At 49.4% G+C, this 15,041-nt stretch overlaps 2 protein-coding genes across 4 annotated transcripts; both read left to right on the top strand.

The window, feature by feature from the left end:
- Nucleotides 1–97: 97 nt before the first annotated feature.
- PDCD7 (programmed cell death 7) lies at nt 98–4,166 on the top strand. The gene is made up of 5 exons (XM_071754182.1): nt 98–923; nt 1,761–1,899; nt 2,203–2,439; nt 2,870–2,957; nt 3,262–4,166. Exons 1-5 carry the CDS (start codon nt 195–197, stop codon nt 3,377–3,379), a joined length of 1,311 nt encoding a protein of 436 aa, XP_071610283.1. The 5' UTR covers nt 98–194; the 3' UTR covers nt 3,380–4,166.
- On the top strand, nt 3,338–14,737 carry UBAP1L (ubiquitin associated protein 1 like). Of its 3 annotated transcripts, XM_071754178.1 has the most exons (7): nt 3,338–3,383; nt 4,184–4,255; nt 7,257–7,408; nt 8,390–9,127; nt 10,293–10,502; nt 12,115–12,216; nt 13,631–14,737. In XM_071754178.1, the coding sequence occupies exons 2-7, from the start codon at nt 4,240–4,242 to the stop codon at nt 13,763–13,765; spliced, it is 1,353 nt and encodes a 450-aa protein (XP_071610279.1). In that variant the 5' UTR covers nt 3,338–3,383; nt 4,184–4,239; the 3' UTR covers nt 13,766–14,737. The 3 variants fall into 3 exon arrangements, with proteins under 3 accessions (XP_071610279.1, XP_071610282.1, XP_071610280.1); XM_071754181.1 differs by lacking the exons at nt 3,338–3,383; nt 4,184–4,255 and adding an exon at nt 4,339–4,617; XM_071754179.1 differs by lacking the exons at nt 3,338–3,383; nt 4,184–4,255 and having other exon boundaries at nt 6,820–7,408.
- The last annotated feature ends 304 nt before the right edge of the window (nt 14,738–15,041 follow it).

Genomic DNA, 15,041 nt, shown 5'->3' with positions numbered 1-15,041 from the left:
TTTTACTTTCCCCTCCCCTCTTTTTACTTTCCCCTCCCCTCTTTTTACTTTTCCCTCCCCTCTTTTTACTTTTCCCTTCCCTCTTTTTAACTTTTTTCTCCCCTCCTTTTCCTCCGTCTCCGCGGAAGGGAGGCTCCTCCCAGCCGCTAGGTGGCGCTGCAGCGCGGCTCTCGGTGGTCCCGCAGCCTACCAAGATGGCGCAGCCGCCTCCCTTCGCGGGCCGCTTTCCTCCTCCGCCGCTTCCCCCGTTCCGGCCTTTCCCGCCTCCCGCCGCTCCCTTCTCCTCCCGCCCGGCTCCCTTAACCCCGGCTCTCCCTCCGCCTTTCCTCCTGCCTCCGCTCCCGCCGGTCCGGCCTGAAGGTGAGGCGGGGCCGCGCTTCCCTCCGGGAGGCAGCTCCTATTTCCCGGCGGCTCCGCCGTTCGCCCCGCGGCCGCTGTCTGAGGAGGAGGCGGCGGCGGCCCAGCGGCAGCAGGACGAGCTCTGGCTCTCGCAGTTCCTGAGCCGCCGCCGGGCCCTTCCTCCTCCGCCACCTCCTCCTCCTCCGGTAGCCGCCAACCCCAGCAGTGCCCGGGAGCTGGCGGTGCGGGCCCTGGGCCCGGTGTCCCGGCTGAGCGCGCTGTGCCGGGCCCTGAGGCGGCGGGAGGAGGAGGGGGATGAGGCGGGATGGGAGGAGGTGCGGGAGGAGGCGGAGGAGGCGCGGCGGGAGCTGCAGGAGATCGTGCGGCCCCTGAGGGAACCCGGCTACCGGGAAACGCTGCGGAGGAAGGCGGAGAAGGCGAGGAAGAGGAGGCTGAGGCTGCAGCGCAGGAAGCAAGAAGCCAAAGCGGCCGAGGAGGAGGAGAAGGCGCGGGCTGCGGAGCGGGAGGCCAAGATCGACCAGTGGCGGGCTAAGTGCATCCAGGAGGTGGAGGAGAAGAACCGGGTACGGTTCCGACCGAACTCATCCTCTCTGGTACCGGGCCCGGAGCGGGCTGGGCCTGCCCCCCACCCTGGCTAAGGACCTCCCGGGTCAGTAGGTGCCACCTGGGTGCTGCGTGGGTTCCACTCACAGGCTGACAGCCCACGCTGCTGCTTCCTCCTGTAAAGCCTCGGTGGGCATCTCAGCCTTGCCACCCGTGTCCTGGGCTTTGGCAGTTGGGGTTTGAGGTGTTTCTGTGGTCAGGGCTGCTTCAGTAGCTGTTACCCTTGCCCAGGGGCTGCATCTGTGTTAAAAGATGCTTTGCAAGAATTTTTGGTCTTGCCTGGGAGGGAAGAAGATCCAAAGCAAACAAACAAAAAACAAAAAAAATGTCACCAAACCACCTTGCTGTTGTCACCTTTGTGTTGGCTATCAGCCAAAGAGCTGGGCCAGCTGCTTGGGGTGGCACAGAGCAGCCCCTGGGAAAGGTTTTGTGCTCAGTCTGTGGTGTGTTCATGGCCTTCAGTTGCTGAGCTGTAGAGTGGGGATGAGCTGTGCTTCTTGTTAATGTTTTTCCCAACTTCCTGTGGCTGTGTCATCAGCCTTTATGAACTCATTGGCTAATTGGCCCAAATTTATGAGTTTCCTGTCCCCTGTTTTTGTGTTCTGAAGCCTCTCATCTTTTATCTATAACAGCTCAGGTTGGATTTTTGCCTTACTTGCCATGGCTGTGTGAAGGATGTTACTCTGCTCTCTAGTGCTTCACTGATCTTTTTGAAAGCACCATTTTATTCTTGTCTACACACAGGGGATTTCACAAGTCCTATCCTGGTTTTTTTTTTTTCCTTCTTTCTTTCCTAGGAACAAGAACTTAAGGCTGCTGCAGACAGTGTCTTATCTGAAGTAAGGAAGAAACAGGCAGACACCAAGAGGATGGTGGAAATCCTTCGTGGCTTGGAAAAGCTTCGGAAGCTGAGGAAAGAGGCAGCTGCCAGGAAAGGTTAATGAGGAGATTTTTCCCAAACTTCTTTTAATACTGCACCTGGGAAATAGGATGTGTGTGCAGATGGAAGCAGCTGTTTCTTTATGAGTGAGAATAGCTGTAAAATGCTGAAAACAAGGCTTGTGGGCTTACATTTCCAGGCTCTTTCTTGACAGAAGAGTTTTTCTTGTTGTTAGCAGGGTTAATTCTTCTGAGAATTTGCCAGCTCCAGTCTGATAACAGACTTGAGAGCAGAAAGTTCTACAAGTTAATTGAATTCAGTGAAATAAAAAAATTTAAGTACGTTTTCTCTCTGTTTAGGTGTTTGTCCACCCCCCTCAGCTGATGAAGCATTTGAAAACCAGGTGGAGAGTCTCAAAACATTGCTCAAAAATCGCACAGAGCTCTATGAAGCTGAGGAGAGAGCATTGAGGGTCATGTTGGAGGGAGAACAAGAGGAGGAAAGGAAGAGAGAAATGGAAAAGAAACAGAGGAAGGAAAGGGAAAAACTACTGCAGCAGAAACTTGAAATTGATTCCAAGCTCTTTGGGGATCCAGGTAAGTCCTGCGTGCCATCCTTGGTGGTATTTTCTACACCCACATCTTGCAGACACTGAGGTTAAAATGCAGGCACAGGGTTTAAAACAGAGGTTGTGAATTAAGCTGAAATAAACAGAAAAGACTGAAGATTTCCAGCACTCGAGCTGCTTTACCCTGGTGATTTCACAAGTGAGGTTGGGGTGATCTGTACAGACTCAGTGTCCTTATGTTCTCTGTGTTTAGAGAAAGGAAAAGTTTTGTAAGTCTTGACTCTGACAGCTCTGGTGAGGATGTAAAAAACATGTAAATTGTCCCTTATAAATACTCTAGGGAAGTGATTTCAGGTTGCAGCTGGGGAGCAGCAAATAAATTTGCAAATTTGGGTCTTCAGGGCTTAATACAATGGAAGATCTTTCTGAAATGATTTTTTTTGTGTGTGTTTGAACAGCTGAATTCCCTCTAGCCCATCTATTGCAGCCATTCAGAGAGTATTACTTGCAAGCTGAGCATTCTGTAGCAGCTCTAATCCAGATCAGGTAAAAGAAAAAAAAAGTCTTCATTTCATTATCAGTGATGGCAAATGTTGTTTGTAGAGGTTGTAAAACTGGGGCCCTTTTTTGGTTCAGTCACTTCCATATATGCAGCAAGTTGTCCTGATTCCTTTAATACAACAGTACACAGAATTTTCACTTTTTTGTTTGAAAGAACAAGTTTCTGAGTACAATTTATAGTAGTTTGCATATTAATCAGGTATGAAAAAATACTTTGTGTATTTTAGTGAGTGTATAAACTGAGAACTGAGCCCAGTTCTCCTCCCAGACAAGATTCTCTCTGTTCCAGGCACGAATGGGACAGGTTCTTGGTGCCTGCTGATCACCCTGAAGGAAGCTGCATCCCTCCAGGATGGGTTCTGCCAAGCCTCCCCACAAATGACACTTGGGCCACAGCTGTCAGATAATTTAGTAATAAATTATTTTAACCTTGGAGGAATATTTCTGGATACTCAGATGTGTAAATATGAAAGGGTCCAAAGAGGAACTTGTCCTCTGTTTTGGTTCTTGAAGAACCAAGTGTAAGAAATGTTTTTTTTTTTTCCTCTGACTCTGGAGGGAAAGATCTGAGCAAGCCCAGAGCTGCCAGACCTCTGGTGGGATGGAATTAGAGTCCTGCTGTGAGCTTTTGTTAACAAATCTCAATGTTAATAAAGCAATATTGTTGACAAGGATCTTTGTGCCACAATAACACCCTATTTTTAGTGGCTTTTATCTTTAGAAGCCTAAATCCAGATGGTGAAATCTCCAGAAAGAAAGCAGTTTAAAAAAAGGATCATTACTAAAAGTGTTTTTCTCCTTAAATGTCAAGCATTGCTGTCAAAATAGTTCCTGTATTTTTGTGTGTAGAAACAAACCATTGACAACTTGTAACAAATTCTGCAGCACAAACAAGACAGGGGTAAAGCAGCTGTTCACATTTTACTTTTGTGGACTAAAACTGATACCACAACTTGGAAAAAATTCCCTGTTGTGGGGAAATAAGTCAGGCAGCCATGTGAATACATTTAAGTTTGATGAATAAGCCTTCTGGGGAAAAAAACAACAAAACAACAAATGTGACATCTGAGTGCCTGGAATTGTTTTTGCCTATATAGCTATTTTTGTACAGGGACTGCTCATGTATATAGTACTTGATTAAAAACCACAGCTCTATTTTGTAAGTTGTTGAATAAATAGTGAAAAAGACAATTATTTCTTTTTGTTTGAAGTGTTTTTACTCCGAGGGAGAGGTTTGTCTTAGCACAAACACAACTCCAAAGTAGAAATGAAGTCTCCTGGAGGTAAGATTTCTGATTTTTCTGTCTTTACATCCTCCTCTCCCTCCTTCCCACTTCAGCCTTCAGTTCCTCCAAGGCATAGGCCTGGGTTAGAGCCTGGGGAGTCTCAAAAGTTCAGATAGCATGAAAAATAATTGTGGAAACAACTCTCTGAGTTCAGGAAGCTTAGTGACTGGAGGATGCTCTGCGTAAATAGGCTCCTTATCCCATCAGCCTGGCTGATGAGGCAGGCTAACTGCTTAAGCTGCCATAATCTTAAAACTGTCAAAGTCAGCTGCTTGTCTGACACTGCAAGAATTTAAAGAGCCAAGGAGGCAGTGGAAAAGCAGCCCTTTTCTGCCAGAGGAGCTCCCTGCTGTCTGATGGTAAGGAGAATTTTGTATTCTTAATAAAAACAGGACTGGAAGATGCCAGCAGAGGATGTAGATTTAGGTATGCTTCAATCTCTGGCTTTCTGTGGTTGGTTCTATGTATTTGCTCTTGTCTACTGCCATCTGCATTAAAAGGTTTTATATTTTTATATTTTATATTTGTAGTGAGGAAGTTGTTGAAGCTGCAGATGGAAGAGGAGTGATTAAAACCTTAACTGGGTGAGCACACCCTTGTGTGTTCAGAGTTAAGATGCGAATTTATCTGACTGCATAATATTTCCTGCCATTTCCTCTAGGATTTCCTACTCTTCAAGTTTTAAAAAACAATTTAGCCCAGAAGAGGGGTTTGTTTGCTAGGAGTTCCTGTGATTTATTTGCATCCTACTCCTTCCCAGCTCCCTTCAGGTTTCTCATTCTTGTCAGGTGCAGCTTCTTCCCGGTAGGAAATTGTTCGTGTGCCAGCCTGGGTCTTTGCTGTCAAAATGGGATGGCAGGAAGCAGATGAGGGTTAGGGTTAGGGTTATGGTTTGGGTAAACCCTTGTAGGAGTTGCTTTCTGGTGTAAGTTGGTGTTTACCACTGCCCTTCTCTCATTCTTGCCCAGGAGTGGTTTTGTTACCACTCCTCACCCCAATGTGCTTTTTTTATAAATAGCTGTTTTGGGAATTCTCCCTCTACTCTGCCATGATGAGGCCACAGCTGGAATACTGCATCCAGTTCTGGGCTCCCCAGTTCCAGAGAGACAGGGAAGTGCTGGAGAGTCCAGTGGGGGGCAACAAAGATGATTGGGATTGGAGCTTCCCTCTTAAAAAGAAAGGCTGAGAGAGCTGGGACTCTTTAGCTTGGAGAAGAGAAGGCTGAGGGGAAATCTTGTAAATGCCCACAAGTATCTAAAGGGTGGGTGCAAGGAAGGTGGAGCCAGACTCTTCTCAGTAGCTGCCAGTGGCAGGATGAGGGGACAAGCTGCAACATAGAAAGTTTAATTTAAATATAAGAAAAAAATCTGGGGTAGCCCTGTAGGAGCCTTCTTGGAGCACAACGTGCAGCAAAGCACAACGTGCAGCAAAACCCAACGTGCTACCATCATCTCTCTGTACTTCAGCCTGACTTCAGCTCCATTCACAACCCATCCTTAGCCCTTAAACTCACCTTTAAAACCAACCTGAGGCATTCAAAGCACCAAACAAGGAGAAACTCCTTTCTTTTGCCCCCAAAACAGGGGGCAGCAGTCGATGCCTCCTGGCGTTTGGGTAGAGCTGATCTCAGCCGCGCGCCAAGCAGCTGCTGAGCACTGGGGGAAGGTGGCTTTGCTTCCAGATGTTTTCACACTTTCTTTGTCAGCTCTGACGTGGGATGGAACTTAGGCTGAGCCCTCTTAGGCTGGGGAGCAGATGGCCTGGCTCTGTGTGGGCTCCCAGCACGTTGCCTGTGTCGCGTGTGAGCAGCAGGACACGTGCGGGAGCTGCAAAGCTGGTTAAGGGGCTCTGCCTGCTGCGTAAGCAGGAGAGTGACAACCCTTGTCACCCTGCTCAAACCCTCTGAGCTGCACTGGGCAATGGTGTGTGGTGGTCTGGAAGCAGTTTGTTAGTCTGTGCTAACAGAAGAAACTACCTTGGATGCCATTTCCCATTGTAGACTCTTAGTTTTGCATTAAACAGGCAGCTTTTCTTTCCGTGTTTACATTAATCTGCCAATAATCTTAAACATAAAGAACTGGTAAAAGCACAAAGGAATAGCACCCCAAATACTTACTGTTTGTCTTGAGGGTGAGTTTTGAGGGCTCTGGGGTGAGCAGGCACAGGCTGCAGGTAGCAGAATTTGTGGCAGCCTGGTCATCAGCTCTGGGCAGCTGACAATATATAAAGACAGCTATTTGCATGCTGGGTGTGTGAGGCTTTGTGCAGCAAGTAGTGGCTTTTTATTAAATTGAGACATTTATACAGAGCTGGTTGCTACATTGTAATATTGCAGTAATATTTTCCATGCCACTGTTCCCAGTTCCATCAAAATTTTTCTCTCTCCCTTGCTATTCTTGATCTAAAAAACACGACTGTGCTTAAACTGACTCAGTGGTTCCTAAAAGCTAACCTGGCCTTAAAATGGGCTCATTTGACAGCTGTCAGTCACAGAAACTTGCCTGGTGCTCCAGGAAGCTGCTGTAGGGCTGCCCTTGCTCTGGCTCCCCTGGGGTTGCTCCGTGTGACACACGAGCACACAAGCTCTATGACCACACTTGGGTCACCCAGACCTGTGAGGTGTCCTCCTTGCCTGCACTTTGTACCTTGGTAATGAGAAGAAGTGCCTGGTCTGTCCCTGAAACATGCATGGAGGTGGAAATGGAAGAGAAAACCCTTAGGATCTTTGCCTAATGAAGCTGTAAGCTTGGTCAGGTCCTGCTGGCTCAGGCTCAGAACAGCAAAGGTCAGTTCAGACACATCTTCTCAGTATCACTAATTAAGAATTTGCAAACCTGGGCACTGCACACTGCAGTTTTTACCCATCTGGCAGCAACCCCAAGGGCTGCATTCCTTGCACCAGCACCACTTGGAATGCCTCATCTTCCTCTCTTTCCACTCAAGACAGAAAGTGCCAGTCCTGCCTTTCACAGTTCTGTTTCATCCCTTCCTCTGGCAGCACAGAACCAGGCAGCAGCTATGAGCTACCTGGATGAAGTTCCCTTCAGGACCACCTGGAGCCTCAACGGGGACTCTGGGGGAGAGAACCCTTTGATCACTGCCCCAGCCATGGAGCTCCCCGACTGCACCGACATCCTCGTGAGCACCATGGTGAGTCTCCTCTGCAGGCACTTTTGGGGGGATGCTCAAGGGGATATCAGTGGTGTGGGGAAGCTGGTTTGGGTCCAAAGCTGGTGAGTGGCAGAGAGCAGTAAAACCAGCATTCCTGGGCTGTGAATGTACTTGCCTGCCTGTCTGGAGGAGACCTTGTTTGGAGCGCTCTGGGACGGGCAGAGTTTGTTTGTTCCAGGAAAACCCTCAGATTTCAGTCTCAAACACACATATTTTAAGCCCTGCTACATGGAAATGATGACTCTGTTTGGGAACTAACTGAGCCCCCAGTGCTGCTGGAGACTCCTGCAGCTTGGTCTGCCTCTGCCCAAGGTGGCATCTCCCCCTTTGCTGGCTCCTGAGTCCCCACACCTGAGGTGGCTCTGTCAGGTGCCACAAACGAGCTCTGACACCCATCTGGGTGCAAGCCCTGAGGCTGGGTGCTGTGGCTCTCTGCAGCTGCCTGGAATGGGGATGTCTGCACCCCTTCCACAGTAGCCAAACTGACACAAAACCACCCCAGAGCATAAAGCACCCACCGAAAGAATTGTAGCTGCAGTGCAAAAAAATAGTAACTTTGTAGGCCAGATATTTTTAAAGTATAAAAGGGTGGTGAGACACTGCCAGAGGCTGCTCAGGGAAGCTGTGGCTCTCCTCTCCCTGGAAGTGTGGAAGGCCAGGTTGGATGGGGCCTTGAGCAACCTGATCTGCTGGAAGGTGTCCCTGCCCATGCAGGGGGGTTGGAACCAGATGATCTTTAAGGACTCTTCCAACCCAAACCATTCTATATTCTATAAATTTAGGGATTCTTTATAGGGATGATGCTAGCACTGCCCAATCCACAGTGCCCACAGCCAGTCCTGATATTCATGTGAACAATATGGGCAGGATGAAGATCTTAGGATGCCCTCATGGAGCACACACTTTGCTCCATGCCCCATGTTCAGGCGCCCTCACCAACTCCTCCTCGCTCTTCCGCAGCACGATTTCTCACTGGAAAGAAAAGTGCTCTACTGGGTCGAGGTGGCCTCCCAGCAGCAAACCTCTGGCCATCGGGTCACCTCTGAAGTTGTCCCCACAGCTCCTCCCTGCTGGCTGCTGCTGGTGGACCCCACGGAGAGCTGTGGGAGCAGAGCCCGGGACGGGGTGGTGCGGCGCTCGGTCAGCATGAGCGCTGCCGATGACGGCGGCTACGGACACACCAAGGGCAGAGGGGTCTTGTCTGACACTGAGAGTGAGACCTGGCACTCAGATGAGGATGGGTACTTAGAGGATGATGAATACTCCTCGACCTCCTGGGAAGAGAGTGAGAAGGATGACAAGTTTTCCAGGAGGAGAAGCTCTGGGAGAGTTGTGCCTCTGCGTCCCGGCTTTTACCAGACCCGACCGAAGACGTCACCCGGTTTGCTGGAGCCCCCCCTGGAGAACAACAGCCACAACTCAGCCAGCCCGGAGCAGAGCAAGCAGAGAAGATCCATGGTGATATTTAACAACATGAAGAACGAGTTGGAAGCAGCCAGGAGGAAACTGGCTGCTTTGGTGCATCCTTTGAACAGAGCCTCCTCGGAGAGCAGAAGCATCTCGGTGCTTCCCCAGCGCCCCAGCACCAGCTGCAGCACCAAGTATGAGCCAAGGCCAGGGACATCCCACCTGGGGACTTTGGTGCCAACTCCTCCAGCCAGGATCCCCCCAATCAAACAGCACAAGCCCACGGTGCCGGTGAGATGTTTTTCTTCTGACAGCCTTTTACTTGGTGCTGAGACAGGAGGGGGGGTGGAGGGCGTGGAATCGGTCCCGTTGGCTGGTGCCTGGCCAGCCCAAATGGAACCAAAATGAAGCTTTGGGAGCACTGAAACTGTGGGAAATTGCTGATGAGTTTTTAATAAGTTTGGTCCTAACCAAAACATCCCTGTTTTGCAAGTCATCTGAATTTGGTTTTCAATTGAAACACTGAAAAAAACCCACCAAACCAACAAAAAAAGCAAAGTAAGGTTTTTACCCCTTTATCCTTTCCATTTCCCTCCCCTACTAACAGATATAAACAGAGTTTGTAGAAATGCCCCCTTACAGCTATCATGTCTTTTGTAGGAAACTTTAGAATTCAGTCTTCCTGGAAACACCAGTTGTTTAATGACAGAGACAGCAACGTGGTGTGATGGAGTAAATTCTGCTTCCCATCACCTTAAGCCTGAATTGCACCACGTTTTTTAAGAAATCACATCTCAGCCAGCTACTTGGAGAGTTGAATTACTTAAAAACCTGCAATTAAACCCCCCTGAGGAACATAAAAGGATGGGTTATTTATATGTAGTTGCATTAGTGGGAAGGTAATTAAGGAAAGATTAAATACCCCTGTGTATTTATACACTAAACAGCTGTTGCAACTAATTGCTAATCCATTGCCCCCCCTGCTCAGCTGCTCTTACACATGGATCATACCAAATACTAAAGCTTGGTACTCCAGCTATGCACAAGGTCATTTCTGGAGGTGGCTTTCTAACCTTAAATATATTTGATAAATATCATGGGCAGAAATGGGGCATCAGGAGAGGCTCCTCCTGCCCTGGCTGCTGCACCTCCTGCCCACAGACAACGTGGGGACAACATTTGGGGACATGACTGGGATCCCCAGGGAAAGGAGGAGGCTGGTTTTGCTGCCCATGAAGCCTTCTGAGCACTGGTTTCTCAGATCTGTATCTGCAGCTGAGCCTGGATTTAATTAAGTCCAGGCTCCTTTGATGCCCAAGGGGGCTCATTCCATGCAGGGGAATTTTCCTTTTCTGGAGAGAGCAAGGTAACTGCTGGTGTTGGAAAAACAGTCCTGGGTTGTTTAACATCATTTCACTGGAGCAAGACCATCATCTGTTGGGTTTTTATCTTGCAGTCCCTCAGTCCCTACACCTGCCTGCCCCCTGCCTCCACCCCAGCACGACCTCTGAGTTGCCACAGATCTCAGCCAGACTCAGCAGCTGATCTGCTCTCAGCACTGAGCCAAGAGGAGAGAGACCTCATCGAGCCTGTCACAGCCCTGGGCTACCCCACCCGTAAAGCCATCCTCACCCTCCAGAAGACAGGAAAGCAAAGCTTAAGTCAGGTGGGTGGAGCTGGCACGGGGCTCTTTTGGTAAAGAAAATCTGGATTTTTTTCTTTTTTTTTTTTTTTTTTTTTTTCCATGAAGGAAGGGATGGCTGTCTGCTTGGGGTGGGCTTCTGATGGCCTTGGGTCCCCCACTTTATTGTCAGGCCTCAGCTGACAGGGTTTTTCCATCAGATCACACGTCTGCTGGGATAAAATAGCAGAGAGCTGCCCACAGCTTTTCAGCAAGGAATAACAGGCAGGTCTGGCTGTCTGTTCAAGCTGTTGTGTGGAGCAGGGTGTCCTTTTGAAGTACAAATTTTGCTCCCGTATATGGGAACTTTTTTGCAGATAATTTTTCCCCAGCTGTTAGATTCATATGGTTATTGCCATGGCTCATCCTGGCAGAGCAGGACTGTACAAATTCCTTGGAGATTTGTCTGGGCTCCCTCCAAAGCACAAGCTCCCCATGCTGGAGCAACCAGGGACTCCCTGCAAGCTTTGAGAGCTCTTTTCCTGGGGAACCCCCTGTAATTATCTGGGAGTCTCCAAGTAGATCTTTTAGCTGCATTCCAGTACCTGAGGGGGACCTACAAGAAAGCTGGGGAGGGACTTTTTGCAAGAGCATGTGGTGACAGGACATGGGGCAATGGCTTTAAGCTGCAAGAGGGGAGATTCAGCTGTCCCTGCTGTGACCAGGCAAGAAAATACAGCAATAAGCTGGGGTGTTCATTTATAAGGTAATGAGGAAAATCAGATCAGGTTCTGAATGCCAGTGTCTGTCATAATAACCTGCTTCTTAGGGCTGAGATTTCTTCAAATTCTTGCTCTGCTCTTTAGCCAGACAAGATCAACTTGATGTTTGAAGGGCTTTTTTTGGCATTTTCATACGTTTTGTGGTCTTTCACTGAATCCTCCTTGGCTGCAGTGGTGCTGGGGGGAGGTCTGTGCTAAGGTGGATCTAAGGAAATATGGATCAGCTTCACCTTGGAAGAAGACAGCCTGGCTTTGGGGAGACTTGTGGGATGTTTTTATCCCCCCTGCTATTGTATAGCTCATTTATTATTGTCTGTCCCATATGTTTTTGGACAGTGAATGATTCTGGTGGTATTTAAATGGTACTGCTGGGAATAGTGCTGTCAGCACTCCAAGAACAATGAGGGAAGCCAAAAATAACTGTTTACTTTTGGTAATGACAGCACACAGGGCTCCCCTGGGGTGGACCCTGGAGTGAACCCAGGGGTGCCTGAACCCCAGCACGTGAAAGGGGTGCTGGGTCCACTGAGAGCAGCCATCTCACCAGGAGAGGTTCTGCTTCACCCCCAGCCTGCTGGATCTCCCATGGTTCAGAAGTTTTTGCTTGGTTCCTCAGCCTCTCTCTGTTTTATTCCCATTCCCACCTTGGGAGTGTAGGGGGGGGACACCAAGACATTTTCTTCTCACAATGGGAATCCTGCTGACAGACAGACAGACAGACAGACAGACACAAACAGACAGCCCTGGCTGAACATCAGACAGGAGCCAGCAGGACAGTTGTGGCCCAGGTCCTTCACGTGGCACAGAGAGCTCCTGAATGCACTTGCTCCCCGTGTCTGCAAGGTTGGATTAACCCTGGTTGTCTTCTTCTGCAGTTCCTGAGCTACCTGAGTGCCTGTGACAGGCTGCTGAAGCAGGGCTACGAGGAAGGGCAGGTGGAGGAGGCCATGGAGATGTTCCAGTACTCAGAGAAAAAGGTGAGAGCCAGATCCTGTCACCCCACCGTGCAAGCCCCATGCTGGCTCAGCCCCTGCACAGAGAATCCTGACTCCCTCCCAGCTTCCCTTTTGCATCCACCCCCACAGAGAAGAACCTTGGTGGCCCTCTGGGTGCTGCTCCCCATCACCAGTCTCCTTCTGAGGGCAGCAAAGAGTTGGGGTGGGAGAAAAGGATTGACAGGAAGCTGAACATGAGCCAGCAGTGTGCCCAGGTGGCCAAGAAGGCCAATGGCATCCTGGCCTGGATCAGGAACAGCGTGGCCAGCAGGTCCAGGGAAGGGATTCTGCCCCTGTGCTCAGCCCTGGTAAGGCCACACCTCGAGTCCTGTGTCCAGTTCTGGGCCCCTCAGTTCAAGAAGGATATTGAGGTCCTCGAACAGGTCCAAAGGAGGCAACTGGGCTGGTGAAGGGACTCGAACACAGATCCTATGAGGAGAGGCTGAGGGAGCTGGGGGTGTTCAGCCTGGAGAAGAGGAGGCTCAGGGGAGACCTCATCACTCTCTACAACTCCCTGAAAGGAGGTTGGAGCCAGGTGGGGGTTGGTCTCTTTTCCCAGGCAACTCTCAGCAAGACAAGAGGGCATGGTCTTAAATTGTGCCGGGGGAAGTTCAGATTGGATATTAGAAAGAATTTTTTCACGGAAAGGGTGATCAGACATTGGAACGGGCTGCCTGGGGAGGTGGTGGACTCTTCGTCCCTGGAGACATTTAAAAAGCGACTCGATATGGCACTCAGTGCCATGGGCTGGTGACTGTGGCGGTAGTTGTTCAAGGGTTGGACTCGATGATCTCTGAGGTCCCTTCCAACCCAGCCTATTCTATGATTCTATGATTCTATGAAAGCTGCTGGGGATTTGGGGCTTGGTGGTGTTGGATGCAATGGCACCAGCCCAGGGCATTGCCACCTCACCCCCTGTTAGGGCTGTAGCAGCAGGAGGGTGCCCAGGTCTTGGTGTCAGCCAGGGGGTTATTTTTTGAGAAAAGGCTCCAGGAGATGGTGTGGTGCTGGGGCCCAGCCTGAGCCAAAGGGGAAGCTGGGCAAACAGATTTCAGCTTCTGCTCGCTGCCTTTCCTCAGTCTTGTTTGTAGGGCAGGAAACACTTGTCTGGAATTCAGATTAAACTTGATAAGGAATAAATGAAGATAGAGGCTGCCTTGAATAAATATTTCTGATGTAAAAGGTTAATGTAAAGGCACACTTCTGGGTGCTGGTGCTGGCAGCAAGGTGTGTGCCCTGGCTGTGGCACCAGGAGTGCCCTTCAGTGGTAAAGCAGCCCAGCCAGGGTGTCTGGCTGCAGCCTTGTCACCCAACCTGGTCCTGCTGCAACTCCACATAAATCCATTCCCCCCAGCCCCATGATAACATCCCTCCTTTCTCTTCCTTCCCCCTCCAGGCAGCTGAATTCTTGCATTTGTTGTCTCAGTTTAACGATATGGGGTTCCAGCAAAATGAAATCAAAGAAGTTCTTTTGCTCTGTGGCAATCAGAGGGAGAAGGCTCTGGAAGAGCTGGTGATGAAAGCCCAGTGACCACCATCCTGGACCCCAGTCACAGCTTCTGCTCTCCAGACCAGACCACCAAAGACCCTCTGGTGGGTCAGCACAAGCTCACCACAAACCTGCAGAGCACCACTGTGATGTCTCAGCTCGTTTCATGGACATCAATCACAAGTGTGATCATCACCACACTGAAGCAAGGGTTTTCCAGCAGGAGCATTTCTCTCCTCACCCACACATTTCCACCCCTGATCATCTCAGCTGTTCAGATTTGATGCAATAAGATCCCAACCGCCTTCAGCTTACATTTTGCAAAACCCAAACCAGAGTTTTCTTCCTCCACCTGGGTGATGGGTGTCATGTTTTCAGCTATGTGGTTTCTTAAAAGATGATGGAAATCCACAGAAGAGATTGGTTGCATAAACACTGAAGGCTCCTGCAGAAACCTTTTTGTGGTTTCCTTCCTTCTTGGGAAGAGTCTCAGCTGACTTAGTCATGGTTGGACATTGTCAGTGAAATCCAGTCTGATCACATTAGTTTCTCCTTTTAAATCAGAAACTTGAGCTAAATACACAACTTTGTGAGGGCTGAGGAAAGAAAACAGGCTGCCCTTGCTTTAGAAACACATGGAAGTTTATCCAGTGCAATGCAAGGATTTGTGTTTGGGGAATGTCCTGAAATCAGAACAGAGACGGGGAGCAGCCTGGCTGCCCTCCTGCTCTGCCCAAATCAGGAAAATTCAGGGGATGCTTCCCTAAACTGTGGAGGCAGTGGCTCCAGATGAAATTAAGCACAGATGCCAGGATCAAGGACATCAGGAGCCTGGGGGAATTTTTGTCCCTAGCTGAAAGACAAAGGGAGATGCAGGTCACCTCGCAGGCTGCATTTCTTGGCTTGACAGTGGAACAGTGGTTGGTGTTTTCACCTAAGAGTCCATTATTTTCCTGTGAAGTAGATACAGATGTAACTTCTTTGAGTAAAGATGGTTGGAGGGGTTCTTCTGAATTGTGTTTGTGTCTTTTCCTGTGAAAATGCCAACTGGCACGACCTAGCAGAGAAAAAGCCTTCTTCAGTTGCATCAGTGCCATTTTTCCATTGTATCCTTCCAAGCAATCTCCCAGCCTGACCTGCTGCCATTGAGGCCATGGCCCTTCTCCCTCCATCTCCAGGTAGGTGCCAAACCTCAGCCCTTCCATGGCAGCCCTCAGCCTCCCCTGGATGCAACAAGAACACCTGGCAAATCCAGGTTTTGAAGGACTTGCCTCCTCCATACCCAAGGTCACTTTATACCTTTCTTAATGGCATTAAA

The sequence above is a fragment of the Heliangelus exortis genome, chromosome 11 (assembly GCF_036169615.1).
Source record: "Heliangelus exortis chromosome 11, bHelExo1.hap1, whole genome shotgun sequence".
NCBI classification, from domain to species: domain Eukaryota; kingdom Metazoa; phylum Chordata; class Aves; order Apodiformes; family Trochilidae; genus Heliangelus; species Heliangelus exortis.
Note: the sequence above shows the minus strand (reverse complement) of the source record. Positions and strands in the feature narration are given on the sequence as shown.

What these genes read in the sequence shown, in the direction of transcription:
- PDCD7 (XM_071754182.1), top strand. Translation starts at nt 195, where the DNA reads ATGGCGCAGCCGCCTCCCTTCGCGGGCCGCTTTCCTCCTCCGCCGCTT. An exon ending in AGGTGGAGGAGAAGAACCGG is followed by an intron (nt 924 to 1,760) that starts GTACGGTTCCGA and finishes TTTCTTTCCTAG; the next exon opens with GAACAAGAACTTAAGGCTGC. An exon ending in CAAGCTCTTTGGGGATCCAG is followed by an intron (nt 2,440 to 2,869) that starts GTAAGTCCTGCG and finishes GTGTTTGAACAG; the next exon opens with CTGAATTCCCTCTAGCCCAT.
- UBAP1L (XM_071754179.1), top strand. Translation starts at nt 7,172, where the DNA reads ATGCCTCATCTTCCTCTCTTTCCACTCAAGACAGAAAGTGCCAGTCCT. An exon ending in ACATCCTCGTGAGCACCATG is followed by an intron (nt 7,409 to 8,389) that starts GTGAGTCTCCTC and finishes GCTCTTCCGCAG; the next exon opens with CACGATTTCTCACTGGAAAG. An exon ending in TCCAGTACTCAGAGAAAAAG is followed by an intron (nt 12,217 to 13,630) that starts GTGAGAGCCAGA and finishes TTCCCCCTCCAG; the next exon opens with GCAGCTGAATTCTTGCATTT.